Source organism: Peromyscus maniculatus, chromosome 10 (genome assembly GCF_049852395.1).
Source record: "Peromyscus maniculatus bairdii isolate BWxNUB_F1_BW_parent chromosome 10, HU_Pman_BW_mat_3.1, whole genome shotgun sequence".
In the NCBI taxonomy this organism is placed as follows: domain Eukaryota; kingdom Metazoa; phylum Chordata; class Mammalia; order Rodentia; family Cricetidae; genus Peromyscus; species Peromyscus maniculatus.
In genome coordinates, this window is record NC_134861.1 from 92,545,008 (window position 1) to 92,561,803 (window position 16,796).

At 47.5% G+C, this 16,796-nt stretch overlaps 1 protein-coding gene across 3 annotated transcripts in view; it reads left to right on the top strand.

Annotated features, from left to right (window-relative positions):
• The first annotated feature begins 165 nt into the window (after nt 1–165).
• The window catches only part of Enoph1 (enolase-phosphatase 1), a 41,280-nt gene continuing 24,649 nt past the window's right edge, over nt 166–16,796 (top strand). Inside the window, exon 1 of one of the 3 annotated variants that reach the window (XM_076546714.1) lies at nt 166–770. Coding sequence is in view for 2 of the 3 variants with exons in the window: in XM_006975378.4 (XP_006975440.1) it covers nt 716–799 (84 nt within the window). In the remaining variant the exon portion in view is untranslated. Of the gene's footprint in view, nt 800–10,987; nt 11,011–16,796 lie in introns of those variants that run through there. The other 2 variants (XM_006975378.4, XM_076546713.1) reach the window with 2 other exon arrangements.

The window sequence follows — 16,796 nt, forward strand, 5'->3', positions numbered from 1 at the left end:
GGGGCGGTGTCGGCTCAGGCGCCCTCGGCGGCGGGAATCGCCGCAGCCCGGGTCCGTGCGGCCTCCCGGGCTGGCTGAGACCGCGGCGGAGGGCGGGGCCTGCACGGAGGACTGAAGCGGTGCCAGAGCGCACGCGGTGGGCGGGGAAGGTGGGGAGGAGGAGGTCAGGGGCCGGAGAAGGCAAGGGGCACTCACGTCCCCGGCGCGCCACGCCGGGGGCTCCCGTCCGCACGTGCCCCGGGCCGCTCGCGCCGGCTCCACCAGGCTGCGGAGGGCTTGCGCCCGCGCTCCGGGCTCCGGGGCTCCGAGCTCGGGCGTTCGCTCCTTTGTTCCCGCCCACGCGAGGCCCATTTTGACGGACGGCGCTCGGGGCCCGCCGGTGGCCAATAGGCGCGCGCGCCCCGCTTCCCCCGCCCCCTCGGGACCCGGAGGCGCCGCCCCTCGGGCTGCCCACGCGGTCTGGGCCTGCGCGGCGGCTCGCCTGTTCTTCGGGGTGCAGCAGCTTTTGGGCGGCTTCCTCTGCGATTGCGGGTCTCCACCGCCCCCTCCCCACCCGGAGCCGGCCCGGTCTCTTCGCGCCTCGGGGTCGCTCGCTGTCGCCAGCGCTCCGATTTGTTGCTGGGCCGTCGGGAGCCCAAAGGCGTCCTAGGGCGCAGGCGGTGCTGTCCTCTTTTTGCCAGCGAGGCCGAGCCCCGTGGTAGCATCCGGCAGGGAAATGGTCGTGGTTTCGGTGCCCGCCGAAGTCACAGTTATCCTGTTAGATATCGAAGGTACCACAACCCCGATTGCTTTCGTGAAGGTGAGGGGCGGAAGGGAGCGGGGAAGTTATTTGCGCCTAAAAGCATCTGAAAAAGGAATTTAAGTGTTGCAGATTTTTGCCTGCGGGGTCGAGGAGAGGTGGTGTGGCTTTGCGTCTCTGGAATGGGGAAGAGAGCGAGGCTGCCGGGGGTGCTTTTCCCCGCGCCACCGTCTTCTCCCTCCCCTGTCCTTGCTTTTGGTTAGGTAGAGAAGGACAGGAGGAAGAGGAGGTGGTCTCAGCAAAGGCTTGGGGGAAGGCAGGTCAGCTGCGAGGAGTCGGGATGACGGGAGCGCCCACGGTCCGGGCAGGTAGGTGTGTACCCTGTCGCCCGGTGCGTGAGCGTCCACCATGTGCCGGGTTGCGGCCTGGAGAGGTAGTGGCCTTTGAGGTTTAGGTCTTCCCAATGCAGAAGAGGAGTTTTCAATGGCTCTGGTACCTTGGGCAATAACAGTTGGTTTTCGCACCATCTCACTTGGCGCTGGTTAGTGGCCGAGCTGTATGCATACTTATTTCAGTTGACGACCAGAGCACATCTAAAGTCCATTTATTTTCCTTAGAAAACCACGAGATGTTGAAACTTTTAAGTATCTGCCCCGTTAACACTGTTTCACAGGCTTAGGACTTTGCTTTCTTCCATATGCTTAATTTAATCACCCGTATTAACCGCAGGTATTTATGTAGAATAGTTGAGATAATTTAGGGGAAAACAGTTGGAAAACCCATCGTCTAATAAATTGTGCAGCCTGTTTTAAGTTCTATTTTGATTGTTCACGTTTTACAATTACCCGATTTTCTAGGTGCAGGTCATAATCTTTGTACACAATTTTAGGTCTCCAAATATAATAGCTGCTTTGTTTTTGTTTTTTATTATTTTCTTAAGGCAGCGTCATTCCCTCAATATATCACCCAGGTTGGCCTCATACTCCCGGCAATCCTGCCTCTATCTCCAGGGCTGAAGTTTCCAGACAAGTGTCACCAAACCTGGCAACTGTTTACTTGTGTCCGTTCTCCCCCCCCCCCCCCCCGAAGAATTGTGGTGCTTTGGACACTTAACAGAGGTCCTGAACAAGTCTATTTGGACATTTCCCCAAAATTTTAATTACAATAGAGATCAGTGGAAAATTTCAAGACCGCTTAAATGCTGATAATTGTGTCTGTTTTCTTGTTACATAATTAGCTGCTCTGTGTGTGTGTGTGTGTGTGTGTGTGTGTGTGTGTGTGTGTGTTGGGGGGGTGTTGGTTATCTTTCACTAGCTCTATTCTCTTCCTGTCTGTTGTCCACTAGGGCACCAGGAGTAGTGGCAGCTGAGGTCATGATGTCGCAATAGATTTGCACCATTTTTGGAAAATTGATTTGTTGAATAAGATAGGTCATACAAATCAGTTTGGAAGCAAAGAGTAAAACTTCCCCCACCCCCCCCCCCCACCTCTCTCTCCCTGCCTTCCATTAGATCACTATGAGCCATTTCTTAATCCCTGGGCAGTCTTATTATGAAATCTTGTAATAAAAGTGCTCTAGTGACCTAAATACAATTTGATACCAGAATATATGCACCTACAAAATAATGTTTTGGGAATCTCTACAAAAGGATAGCTTTTAGCAATCCATGTGGTGCTGCTAGGAAGGCTGAGGCAGAAAGATTGCTTGTTTGAAGTCAGCCAGGGCAACACAGTGTGACATCATCTCAAAAATTAACTAAGTATAGGGCCTGGAGAGATGGCTCAGCAGTTAAGAGCACTGGCTGCTCTTCCAGGGAACCAGGTTCCGTTCCCAGCACCCATATGGTGGCTCACAACTGCCCCGTAACTCCAGTTCCAGGAGTTCAGATTCCCTGTTTTGGTTTTGGCAGCCATCAGGCACACGAATGTGGTGCACAGACACACATGCAGGCAAAACACTGCACATAAAATGAAAATTCTTAAAAAAAGTTCAGGGCTAGGCATGGTGACACACACCTTTAATCCTAGCACTAGACCAAGGCAGAAGCAGGTAGATCACTGTAGATTTGAGGCCAGCCTGTTCTACGTCTCCAGTTCCAGAACAGCTGAGAGAGAGAGAGAGAGAGAGAGAGAGAGAGAGAGAGAGAGAGAGAGAGAGAGAGAGAGAGACTGTCTCAAAAAATACAAAATATAAAAGTAGAGTTTAAAAAGTAAAATATAAATAAGGTAGTTTCTTGGGTCTACTGTTATTTTACTACTAGACACAAATTTATCAAAATCAGTATTTCTGAAAGCATGTTCAGAAGAATGAGTTACATTCAGAAGAATTTGAGTTCCGTGGGTGTCTATGAAATTTCATTAGACATACTTGAGAGCTCCTGTCTGAACAAGTTTAGCTCGCTTTCTTTACAGCACGACTCCTCAGAGCCCATACGGCTGGCTGCATGCTCATGTATGCATACGCTTGAGTCCTCGGGAGGGCGGCATTTTCTGAATAAGAAATGTCTAGAGCATCTGAGGGACTGAGCTTTTTGAACACGTTAAAGGGAATGGCCGAGTCATGAGTGGAGCTGGGAGTTTAAAGGTGTTCTCCTAAAGCACTGTTCGTCAAGTAGGTGTGTGAACTTTTAGTCTTGTTTCCTAGGAATGACGGAAGGAAACGTTGAGTGGTGTTTACACGAGATACTGAACTTGTCTTCAGAATTGTCTGAATTGAATAAGGCTCCAAAAAACTGTACAAAATGCCTGGGATTTGAGCCCAAATTGTCAGGATCAGAACCTCTTCCTCTTGGCTGGGGTGGCTCAGTTGGTAGGCGCTCACCAAGCATACACCTCCAGCACAGTGTAAAACCAGCCCCAGCACTAGGTGTCTTAGGGTGTTTATTGCTGTAGAGAAACACCATGACCATGGTAACTTTTTTTTTTTTTTCTCAAGACAGGGTTTCTTTGTAGTTTTGGTGCCTGTCCTGGATCTCACTCTGTAGACCAGGCTGGCCTCGAACTCACAGAGGTCTGCCTTGTTCTGCCTCCCGAGTGCTGGGATTTAAGGTGTGTGCCCCTGCTGCCTGGTAACCATGGTAACTCTTACAAGGAAAAGATTTAGTTGAGGTGGCGGCTTACAGTTTGGGAGGTTCAGTCCTTTATCATCATGGTGGGGAGCATGGCAGCATGCAGGCAGATGTGGTGCTGGAGGAATAGCTGAGAGTTCTCCATCTAACGGGCAGCAGGAAGTAGGCTGACTGTCACACTGAGTGAAGCTTGAGAAAAGAGCCCTCAAAACCCGCCCCCATGGTGACACACTTCCTCCAACAAGGCCACACTTCCTAATAGTGCCACTCCCTTTGGGGGCTATTTTCTTTCAAACCATCACTTTAGGTGTGGTGTGGAAGGTCTGTAATCCTGTTATTAAGAAGGTAGGCACGGGAGAATCAGAAATTCAAGGTCATCCTTGGCTACAGAGCAAATTTGAGGCTAGTTTGGGCTACATGAGACCCTCTCTTAAAAAAAAAGCCCCTCTTAATATTTCTGTTATTTCACCTAACATTTGTGAAAGTGTTCTGTCCCATCTCCATGGTTGTTTTTATTGACGTATGTATTTATGTGTGTGAGTATGTGTGTAGGCCCTGTGCATGCAGTGCCTGTAGAGGCCAGAAGGAGGTGTCAGATATGGATCTGGAGTTAACAGGTGGTTGTGGATGCTGGGAACTGAACCTGGGCCCTTCTGCCAGACAGAGCAACAAGTGCTCTCCACCCCTGCCCAGTCTCTTCTGCTTGGTTATTGTTTGTTAAGTTGTAACCGTTGACATGAGAACACGTTAATCACTATGAAATACCATAAAAGTACACGGTAAGAATAATCCAGTTTATGTTGCTATTTGATGATGAACCTGGATCAGAATGAGTAGAGGTACCCTTCATTTGCGTATTTGACTCTGGTTAGCGTGCACTGAGAACGTGGAATATTGTCAAGAACTGCCTTTGAAGGTACACTTCGTGTGTCAGTACTCTTTGGAAAGGCTGATTTTCCTTTTCTTTTTCTTTTTTGGTAGTTTTGTTTTGTTTTGAGACGGTCTCTCTATGTAGTCCTGGCTTTCCTTGGACTCTGTGTGTAAACTGGGCTGGCCTCAAACTCACAGAGATTGGCTGGCCTCTGCCCCCTCCCTCCCCAGTGCTGGAGAAAGGCGTGAGCAGCTACACCCAGAAAGTCAACTGCAGCCAGTCATTGAAGGTTGGAATAAACCCTCCTTTCCTCCTTGATGTCAGATGGGGAAGCTGTTGGGAGCTTTGGGTATAGCAGGTTGTTTCGGCTTCCCTACTGGAGACCTGAGATGGGCTGAGCACCCTCACCGGGTGGGGCAGCAGACAGATTGCTGGTACTATTTGTTCTCTTTCTCTTTGTTGTTGAATGGAACTACCTGTAACTTAGCATCAACAGCCCTGCATGTGTGGTCTCACTCTCCGGGTTTGGGAAGTGGTGTGCTTTCTTGCTGTCTCTGCTGCTTCAGCCCTGAGGCTACAGGCAGTTTTACTTACTGTCCTATTTTCTGATTCACATGGTTCTGGAGCAGGATGGGCTCCTGGGGCCCAATAGTTTCTTGGGGACACGGAACCTAGAGGGCTGTCCTGTGTAAGGCTCATCCAACGGGCTGGGCAGCCGGCAACTGTAGACCCTGGCTCCCCTTCCAGGTTCCCACTGCTTCCTTGTCCGGAATGCCACCAGCTCTGCCCCTCCGTGCCTCTGGAGCTTGGTTTGTTCAGCTGCTGGATCTGTCAGTGTTTTTGCATTGCTGATGTGTCAACATTTTTTTGATCAGGTACATCAGCAGGACAGGAGCAGGCATTGCCAGAATAAAATCTGGCCTCGTGTTTCTATACTAATAAGTTTTAAAGAGTAACTTAACGTAATCAAGTGGTAATTAATGGTTTGTATTAATGAATTGTTTTCTTTTACCCTACTAGCATCTTTCGTGACTGTTGGGGTGCACGCATGCTGTGGAACAACCACTTGGCCTTTGTTTGTCAGTGGTGATGTAATGAGCATTTTCTTGTGCATTGTTTTTAGCCTGTGAATACAGACTAGCACCAGTCAGCAGTTTTTGTGGCTATCGTACTTGGGAAACCAGCTAGCGCTTCTGAGCTTGGGGAAGGTTCTCATTTGATAAAAGGCTTGCTGTTTGATGCTGCTTCTTTCATTGTGTGTCAAAACAGTTGTGATAGTTTCCTTCTCTATGGCTGCTGTGAGCAGTATTAGTGAGTCCTGAGTCATTGCCCCTGAGGGAAATCCCACCAGGTTTGGTCCTGTTTGTATCAACAATCAGTGCACAACCTTGTTTTATGTGTTTGTTTGCCTTATTTAATGTGTGTGTGTGTGTGTGTGTGTGTGTGTGTGTGTGTGTGTGTGTGTGTAGAGACTCATTAATATTGCAGTACAGCCATTTGAGTTTGCTGCAAGCCGCAGGAAAACATAATGCAATTCAGCTGCTATCACAAAAGCTACTACTTGGAAAAGTCAAGGCCTTCTCCAGAGGTCAAGCCATGGCTTAAGGAGTCTTGGTGATATTTTAGCTTTTGTATATATATTAGCTGGTTCCTAAAATGATTTTCTTGTGTGCTTCCAAGAACTCCTAGCAGTGTATTTCTCTAAAATGCCTATCAAGCATCCAAGGCCATACGAAACAACACCTGTCTCCTAGGTCAGGGGATAGCTTTATTTCTTTTGCAATTTAGGGTGAGACCCTCCTTTCTTATACAACCTTACTAACAGACCCCTAACTCCTTACCTAACCACTTCTCGGAATGTAGACTGAGCACATAGATCCCCTTTTTGATTTACTAACCGGTCATTAGGGTCATTAGCACCCAGTTGACCTCCTCTTTTCCACTCCCATTTTGGATTGTAAAAGAAAGCCTTGTGGTCACTGCCTGAGGAAAATTCTTACCTGCCTTTATGACCCCAGAGAATTCAAGCCTTGCTCTGCCAGAGGATTGCTATTGCTTGGGTTTGTAGCTGGATTCCAGAGAGACTTAGGGAGAACTGAGAGAATAAGGAGACAGAGAAGGGAAAAGAGAATGGAAGAACTAGATGGGTAAGAACTAGATTGAAGGGCTAGAAGAGAGTACTAGAGAAATGAGATGGAAGATGAGGAAGAGCCAGATGGGGAAGAACAAGATCAGAGAGAGAAGGAGATGGGAGAGGAACTAAGATGGAAAGGAACTAGATGGATGAGAACCTAGATGGGGCAGAATTAAGATGAGAGAATTGGATAGAACATAGAGGGGACAGCAGATAGTGTAGAGAGAAATCAGGCAAGAAAGGAGCTAGGCACGAGAGCAGAATAGAAGCAGAAGTAGAGAGAGACTGGTTGTAGATTCTTCCCGGACCCTGGGAGGGGACTCTCGAGGGGCTGGACCCCCAAGTCCTCCATAGTACGTCCTGCTGCCTTGAGTTGAGGAAGCACTAGACAGCACTTGGGCTCTTGCTGTGAGGCCATTTTCAAAGCAGAGCTGCCAACAAAAATGTGGAAAGGCTAATTGTGCATTGTGTGCCAGCTCAAATAGGCAGCCTTTGTTCATCCCCAACTGTCCGCTGGGATGTGGGCATCTTGTCCTTGGGAAACTTTAGTGGGTTTTTGTTTTTTTGACATCATGACAAGAGTGTGGAAGAGTCTGAGGCAGGATGATTGTGAGTTCTAGGCCAGCCTGGGGTGCATATCGAGACTTTCTCTCCAAAGAGAAGAAGTAAGTATCCGTGTAATGTAATAATTTCAAGAAAGGGCTTGGGGACCATGTGGTTCAAGATTACAGTTTAGTTCTTGGCTATACTGTAGTTAGACTAACAGTGGTTCAGTGTTTTATAAAATTATCTTTTGTGATATTGAATATGATCTATAATCCTTTAAATTTTTTTTTACTTTTATTTATTTTGTGTATGTGTGGGTGTACATGTGCCACAGTGTGTGTGTCTGGAGGTCAGAGGACCACTTGTGGCTGTCAGGTTGGAGACAAGCTCCTTTAGCTGCTAAGCCATCCTGCTGGCCCGGTTTTGCTTTAGAAAGGATTGATGGTGAGGTCATTAAAGACCGAGCTCGGGGCTGGAATTAGATACTTGTTGGTTTTGAACAGAAGAGGGGAAAGTGTAGCATGAATCTTAAAAGTTCTTGTTAATAAAATCAAACCCGGAGCCAGTTATTAGGGTGAATGCTGGAAGATCAGAGAAGCAGAACAAGCCACAGCCACTTCACCTCGCCAATTCCTCAGGTGATCCTTCTTCCTCAGACTGGATGCCTCTCAGCTAAATTATGCTGCTCAAAAGCCTAAAAGCTTAACCAGGCTATAGTTCCTCGTCTCACCCCTTAAATACCTTTCTGCCTCCTGCCATTACTTCCTGGGATTAAAGGCGAGAGTCACCATGCTTGGCTGTTTCCAGTGTGGCTTTGAACTCACAGAGATCCAGGCGGATCTCTGCCTCTGGAATGCTAGGATTAAAGGCATGTGTTACCACCGCCTAACCTCTATGTTTAATATTGTGGCTGTTCTGTTCTCTGACCCCAGATAAGTTTATTAGAGTGCACAATATTTTGGGGAACAAAATACCACCACAGGAAAGTGCTACTAATATGGTTATAGTTACAGCTGCCTAGTTAACCAAAAATTCTCAGTTTTTCAGTTGAAAATCTCTTAGAGCTGGGGAGATGGCTTAGTCAGCCATGTATGTAAGTATTGATCACATGAGCATGAGGACCTGAGTTCTGGTCCTGGAACACATGTAAAAATTAAAAACAACAACACACCCCAAATCCAGAGCATTCCTGTAATCCCAGCACCGGGGCTCCATAGACCAGTGGTGCTCAGGGGTTTGCTGGCCAGCCAGTCTCCTCAAAACAGCGAGCTCCAGGTTTAGAGAGAGCAGTGCTTAGCTTTGGCTTCTGTCTCCAGAGGAACATGCATCCCCCTCTCCCAGGTCTCTTGAAGATGTAAAGCTTGGTTATTGATTTTCGGGTGGAATATGGTATCAAAACCCAGGGCGTTGGCACTAGAGAGCTCTGTACCGTGAAGACAGCCACCCCTGAGGCCTGGATGACCTCACCTTGGTGTTGGGATTTGAGAGGCTTGTTCATTGAGCCCTGGATATACTTTGGGCCAGCAGTAAAGCCTCTTGGAACCTCGGCTTCTTCATCTACTGAAAAAGAGTTTGTTTCCTTGGAATAAATGTGAATTCTTGACCCCCTTCTCTTAGAGACTAGGAACCTGGGCCTGGCTGGCTCTCAGGAGCTCACAGGAGTCTGACACTCTGAATTTTTTTAAAGAACCTTACTCCAGTTCCTAGCCAGTTGTGATGATAACTTCCCTTTTTGGTTGTGATTCGTCACACTTAATTAGATTAGAGTTTATCTTTCATTAGTTACAGTTAACCTCCTTAACGGGATTTACGAGTTGGGCACATTTCTTGATTTATTTAGAGTGGAGATACCAGTTTTCAAAAGGGACATCCGTTGTTTGGGTTCTGCCTCACTCACCCCGGGGGACGTAGAGGGGCAGTTGGTGAGCCCTTCTGGCCCCCAGAGCACCGCAGCAACCCAGACTTCTTAGTTTCTGGTCCTGTTCTCAGGAAAGATGTTTAGTCTGCAGTGTTCTACCTGCTGAGAGGTTCTGGAAGATGGTGTGGCTGTTCTGTGAAGTAATTCCCATTGTCAGAAGTGTCTAGATTAAGCTTGGGAGGCCGTCTAAGAGTTATTTTAGTGTGCATAGTGGCATATCCCTGTTATCCCAGAGGCTGAGACAGGAGGATCATGAGTTGGAAGACAGTTTATGGTTATTAGTTGTAGCTAGAGTTTTCCTGCCTTGCCCACAGTCAGGACAAATCTTTGTCACCCGCCAGTCCCACAGCCACTCAGACCCAACCAAGTAAACACAGAGACTTATATTGCTCACAAACTGTATGGCCGTGGCAGGCTTCTTGCTAACTGTTCTTATAGCTTAAATTAATCCATTTCCATAAATCTATACCTTGCCATGTGGCTCATGGCTTACTGGCGTCTTCACATGCTGTTTGTCATGGTGGCGGCTGGCAGTGACTCCTTCACTTAGCCTTCCACTTCCCAGAATTCTCGTTCTCTCCTTGTCCCGCCTACTTCCTGCCTGGCCACTGGCAAATCAGTGTTTTATTTATTGACCAATCAGAGCAATTTGACATACAGACCATCCCACAGCAATTTGTCCTTACCTTGAAGAAATTCCTGTAATAAAAATAAAAATCACAGTAAAAGTGGAGCTCGTTGGCCAGGGAGCCAGTCTGAGGAAGGTGGCCAGCAGCCTAGGAGATGGCGCCTCCCTCTCCACGACAGAGCGTGCCTGGATCATGGCCTCAGGCTTGTTGCTTTCTTCCCTGGCACTGTCTGCAGAGCAGCCAGTGGTCCGATGACTCGGGTAGTAGATCCTGGAGAACCAGAGAGTGTAATGAGGTAACTGTCTAATTCAAACCCTGCAACCGCTCTGTGCGGTGAGTGTTATGAATGAATGAACTGAGGCTCAGAGGCTGGGGTTGAATCGATCCCCTCCTGTGCCCCTCCCTGCATCTGCTGGGTTTGAAACTGTGTGGGCATGATAAATGAACACATGCTACCCACCCCCGAGCTACGCCCTCAGCCCACAGAACTATTTTTGAAGGGAGAGAAAGAAGGGCAACATTACAGTTTATATATGATAAAGCTCAGTTGTTCTTGCAGGGGTGGGCAGCTTTCTCTGGAGTCACAGGGACTCCTTAGTCCTCTGTATGAAGCTGCCTGTGATGACTCCTGCCATGCTGGCTAAAGGCAGAACATGTAAAGACATGCGGAACATGTGCCTTTCAGCCAGGTGGAGCTGCCCTACAGTAAACACTTCTGCTTGCTTTGAGCTAAGTGAATGCTTCTCTCTCTCTCTCTCTCTCTCTCTCTCTCTCTCTCTCTCTCTCTCCCTCTCCCTCTCCCTCTCTCCCTCTCTCCCTCTCTCCCTCTCTCCCTCTCTCCCTCTCTCCAAGACAAACTTGTGTAACCGTGCCTGTCCTGGAACTTGCTCTGTAGACCAGGCTGGCCTCGAACTCACAGAGATCCACCTGCCTCTGCCTCCTAAATGCTGGGATTAAAGGCGTGCGCCACCACTGCCTGGCAGGACTTTGGGTTTTAGCAAACTCTTTAGCCATAGTTATGTATGGCTAACTACTCTTGTCATTGCATTTATATTTTTTTCTCCTAATTTCATGCAGGATAAATGGCCTCTGGTTTGTTTTTATGGTGAGTGGCTTATTTAAATACTAACAACAAGCCCTGTGTGGTAGCTTGTGCCTATAATGCCAGCACTCAGGTTGAGGCAGGAGGTTCTTGAGTTTCAGGCCAACCTGGGCTATGTAATAAGAGTGTCATACCTGACCAAAAAAATATTTTTTAAAATCTGATTTTGTTGTTGACACAGGGTCACATATCTCAGGCTGGCCTCAGGCTTCCTACGAAGCCAGGGATGACCTTAAACTCCTGATTCTTTTGCCTTTTGCTGAGTTCTGGGATTACAGATATGTTGCTGTCACACGTAGATTGACTTTTTTTAAAAACTAAACTTTAATTATATCAGTTGTTGTGCTCTATTATAATTATATGTTTCTGGGCTGGTGAGATGGTTCACTGGGTAAAGCACTCGCTGCCAAGCCTCATGACCTGAGTTCATCCCCAGGACCCATGTAGTAGAAGGATAGAACCGACTCCTGATCATCACACACATGCTGAGGAATGCACGCACGCACGCACGCACGCACACGGCAGAAAGTAGAGTGAGGTATGGTAGGTAGCTCAGCTTGTACTCCCAGCACCACAGAGGCCCAGTTAGGGAGGTGGTCAGGAGAGCTAGAGGTAGTGGGAGCTCCGTGTCAGCCCGAGCAAGAGTGAGACCTTGGCCTGAAAAGAAAGGTAGAGAAGGTTTATCTTTGGAAAGTTTTTACTGGACTGTATTAGCGGTGAATGATGGGCTTCATTAGGACAGTTTCATGCGTGGTTGTGGTGTGTTTTGACCATCCTCACTCCCCATAACCCTTTCTTGCCACCGCCCTGTGATTGCTGACCCCTGCCTCTTCTAACCAGCCCCCCTCCGTGGTCATGGCTTGTCTGTTTCGATGACCCACTGAGTTTAGTGAAGGTTGCCTCATCTCCCCAGCACCCACGGACTGGTTTAGAGCTGCAGGCAGAGGTGGAGTGAAAAGGTGTTTTTGCCGCCAGTGAGCCAGCCCAGAGAGACTCTGAGCAGAGCCCTGTCCTCCTCCGTTCCCTTCTGCTTCTTATATCGCCTACAACAGGGTTTTACCTTGCAAACTGTTTACTATCGAGTTTTATTTCTTGCTTAGGAAATTGATTTGTTTTTAAGATCACTGAGCCATTTCATTTCCCTTCTCCTTTGAGCCTAGTGAGATAGTGGCCTCTCAGAATTGCATCTGCATTATCTGCATTATTATCTCGTTTTCTGGGTAAGCGTTCTTCAGGTTTCAGTTACTATCACTTGTACTCTGTGGTTCCCTTGAAGGACTTTTAATGTACTTTGTTTAAGTAGCTGAACTCTGTTCCTAGGAGGGATCTTTCTCATCCCCCATTTTCTTCTAAGGGAACTTAAGTAAATATTACAGCCACTATTTTATTTTTATTGATTCTGTGACTTTCTCATTAAAACAACCACAGCCATAAAGCACATCCATATTTTGACTTCTAAACATTTACGAGGCAGCTTCTGCAGTTAGAGCGTCAGTAACGGTGCCTTAATGGCGCTCTCTCCGTGAGCTGTCATTGAGCTGTGTGGAGTGATATAAATTGCTGCTTGCACGGTATCCCCGTCAGCACTTAGTGGAGCTTAATCATAGCTCCCTGAAAAGCAAGCACGTTCATTTCGTTTTCTAGCTTTCCCTACCCCCAGAGTTTCAGTCCAGGCCCTTGGCCTGACGGGCCAGCACCCTGCCACTCTGCTGGAGCCCTGCCCACAGCCTTTTGTTCTCTGTGCTGCTAAATCTAAATCCTTAGATGTCTGTACACTAAAAATATTCATAGCTTTATTTGTAGACTCCAGGGTTAACAGCAGTGTGTTTTTTTTCATACTAGAATGTTTTGAAACTACCAATGAATGGGTTAAAAGTTATGATTATTTCTGGAATTTTTAGGCCTAAAAATTTCAGTGGATTGTATGTTAATTTTTTTTTTTTTTTTTTGGTTTTTCGAGACAGGGTTTCTCTGTGTAGCTTTGCGCCTTTCCTGGGACTCACTTGGTAGCCCAGGCTGGCCTTGAACTCACAGAGATCCGCCTGGCTCTGCCTCCCAAGTGCTGGGATTAAAGGCGTGCGCCACCACCGCCCGGCGTATGTTAATTTTTTATTCTATGTGTGTACTTTGCATGTATGTGTTAGAGGGTCCCTGGTGGAGCCGGTTCTCTCCTCCCACCATAGGGGTCCCAGGGTACTGGATTTGGTGGCAAGTGCCTTCACCCAGAGCCAGCCAGCCAGCCCCCCTTTCTTTTATTTTTAATAGTGTGTGTATGTGTGTACACATGTGGGGGGAGAGGGTGTATGAATGGTGTGGTGTGTGTGAGAGAGGGTGTATGAATCGTGCGTGCGTGTGCGTGCATGCGCCCGCCTGGGAGAGAGAGAAAGGGAGAGAGAGAGAGGGTGTATGGAATCCAGAGGCATCACATCTAGAGCTGTAGTTATAGAGTAGCCTAACATGGGCTCTGGGAATTGAACTCAGGTCTTCTGGAAAGGACAATGTGTGTTGTTAACCACTCGACCATTTTTTCCAGCTCCCATATGTACACACATACACTTATTTTTAGTGGAGCTGAGGATGGAGCCCAGGGCCTCTTACACCCCAACCATGTGCATCCCCAGCCCTACTGCTAGCTTTAAAAAGCGTGTTCTAGAGCATTCTTATATGTGTGTAATGATATCTGTCACACTATGATGTAATTATTGGCCATTTTTGTAAGTTCCTTAAAGACTTTTTGTGTTAGATGGAAACTCACCGTGTGTTCAAAGAATGGATGAATTGTGTATGTATTTTTCTGCCGTGCGGTAATACCTTCTCACCCAAGTAGGACAGACAGCTAATACATTGTCACTAGACGGTGTGAATGTTCTGGGTGTTTTTCTCCTTATACTGTATTCTAGCCTTGTGTTTATCCAGTGCATGGGGATGGGGAGGCTTTAGAGGTGAAGATGGGGTGGATGGATGAGAGGCTGTTTTAAATAGTCTCTAGCTTTTCAAGCTTTCTCCAAACGTTTAGAATTGTTTTACCTTTTGCACCTCATCTCTGGGAGTTCTCTGAGAAGAGTGGCTGCATTATTGGCCTTTGGTGAATGTTGGATGGATGAGGTTGCTGTGCTTGAACATTCCCCACAAGCTCCTGTGTTACAGGCCTCGTCCCCAGCCGGGGTGTGTCTTAGTTACTGCTCTGTTGCTGTGAAGAGACACCACAGCAACTTATAGAAGAAAGCATTTAACTGGGGACTTGCCTCTGGTTTAAGAGGGTGAGTCCATGACCATCACAGCAGGGAGCTTGGCAGCAAGGCGGACAGGCATGGTGCTGGAGCAGTAACTAAGAGCTTATATCCTTTGGGGCTGGAGAGATGGTGCATAAGTGAAGAATGCTGTCTGACCTTCCTGAGGACCTACGCTTGATTCCCAGCACCCACATGATGGCTCACAATTGACTATAACTCTAGTTCCAAGGAACCTGATGCCCTCTCCGGCCTCCAAGTACATTGTATGCATGTGATGCACAGATGTACATGTAGGTATGTGGTGATACATCGTGTAGCCTAATAAAATTTGCCTGAAGATCAGAGAACAGAACAAGCCATTAGATTAAACATAGAGGTCAGGCGGTGGTGGCGCACACCTTTAATCCTAGCACTCGGGAGGCAGACATCCATCTTGATCTCTGTGAGTTCAAAGCTACCCTGGAATGAGATTGACTCGGGCTAGGAGAGAAACAGAGCCAGGCAGTGGTGGCACACACCTTTAATCCCAGTACTTGGGAACCACACGCTTTTAATCCCAGCACTAGGAAGGAAGTGATATGGCTGGGCAAAGAAAGGTAGGTAAGGTGCTAGGAGACAGGAACTAAAGCTTTTCTGCTAGAGGTCTTTTGGCTAGAAGAAGCTTTTTCAGGCTGAGGAGTCCTGAAGGTAAGAGTTGGCTGTGGCTAGATCCTTTGTTTCTGATCTTTCAGCATTTACCCCAATATCTGGTTCTGGGTTTTTATTAAAAGACCATTTTAATTTTGTGTTAAAAGGTAAAACACCCATAAAAGAAAAAGAAAAAGAAATCCCTTATGTCGTGATGGTGTCTTTTGAAACATCAGCGCTTACCCCTACTCTGTACTTCCTCCCCCAATAAGGCCACCTCTCCCCATCCTTTTAAACAGTCCACCCACTGGGGTCCAGGCATCCAGGTTTCTGAGCTGTGGGGACCATTGTCCTTCAAACCACCCAGTGCTGTTGGGAGGTGATGGAAACCTCAGAGTGTGCATCCTCACTGGAGGAAGTCATTGGGTGCATTCCCTTAAAGAGGGGATACTGAGGCCCTGGTGGCCATGCCCCACTCTACCCACAGCTTCCTGGCTGCCCTGAGGTTAGCAGTCTTTCTCTGTGACATGTGGCTGAGGCCCTGGTGTTCTGCCTTTCCTGTAGTCTTTGTCATGAGACTCCAAGAACCATGAGTCCAAACAGGCATTTCCTCTGTTGAGTTGGTTTCTCGAATGTATTGTGAAAGACAAAATGCTGGCCTGCACACTTGTGCTTATGATTTACTCTCTGGAATCTGAGCCAGAGATGATCCGTGTGTAGTTCAAATATTTGTGCTAGAGAATACAGTAATGACTAAGGTACAAGGTGCTTTCTATAAACTACCTCTGGTTACTGCCATGACTTTGCCTCATGTTACCATTTCCACGTAGCCAGTGAGGAAACGGAGGAGCAGCGGAGATAAATTCCATAGCTAGGAAAAGGCACAAGTCCATCTCCAGCCTGGAGTCTACTTCTTACATCCTCCAACAGGTGCCAGAGACCTGGAATTCTGAAATCGTAGGCACTTCATGCACCTTCCTGTGTGCGCCATGTCAGGAGTTGTTTTTGGTACCAACAAAGTGGGCAATAGGAAATTGGACTGTAGAACATTGTGTCATTTTGTGAATTTTCAGTTACTGGCAATTCCAGAATCTAACCTGCATTGTTCTCTAGGAAGGCTTCCCAGTTGTTAGAAGTTGGGAATGTTGGAGGCAAAACCTTGGAGGACCATAGAAGAAAAAAGCATCATAAGTTGGCTTGTTTGTTAGTAATTGTGGACTGTGCTTTAAGAGGCCAGAATAAAGGCTGTTGTAATTTCTCCCACACAAAGATTGTCACGCCATGTTTGTTTTAGATCTTAGTTTAAAGAACTATGTTGCATTTAGCTGAGACCCTAGGTACATTCTGTTTTGTAGTTGTGCCGATAAATGTAACTAGCACATTCACTTCCAAGGGCTGGGCAGTGTTTCCTGATTGTGAGACAGGGTCTCACGTGACGAGGCTGCAGTGAAGCTCGCTGTGTCGCTGAGGATGCTCCGGGATGGTCTTCCTCCTGGTCCTCCTCCCGAGGTTCCTGAGTGCTGCACTTGCAGCCCCCGCCACGTGGACTGTGTACTGTTTTACAGTTGCTAAAGGTCTAGGCAGCTTCCGGGTCCTTTGCTGTTCCTACCAGCGCTGCAGTAAACATTCCTGTAGCCTTCTTGATGCATTGCTCCAGAGGAGTGGCTGTCTGCAGCACCTTGTTAGGCGGTGTTCTCAAGAGCAGAACCAGTTTACTGTCCTACCACAGAGCATGTGCTGGAGGAGGGGAGAGAGTAAGCAGAGGAAAGGAAGGAAAAGAGAGAGGCGCGATGCGGAACGTAACGGAAAAATGACGTACTTGAAATAGGAAGAGTGTCAGTATAAGAGGGACTTGCAGATGTCTGCGGTGCTTGGCTCTTGGCTTTTGTGATTTCCATGAGCTTATTGGAGGCTTCTCTGTCAAGTATG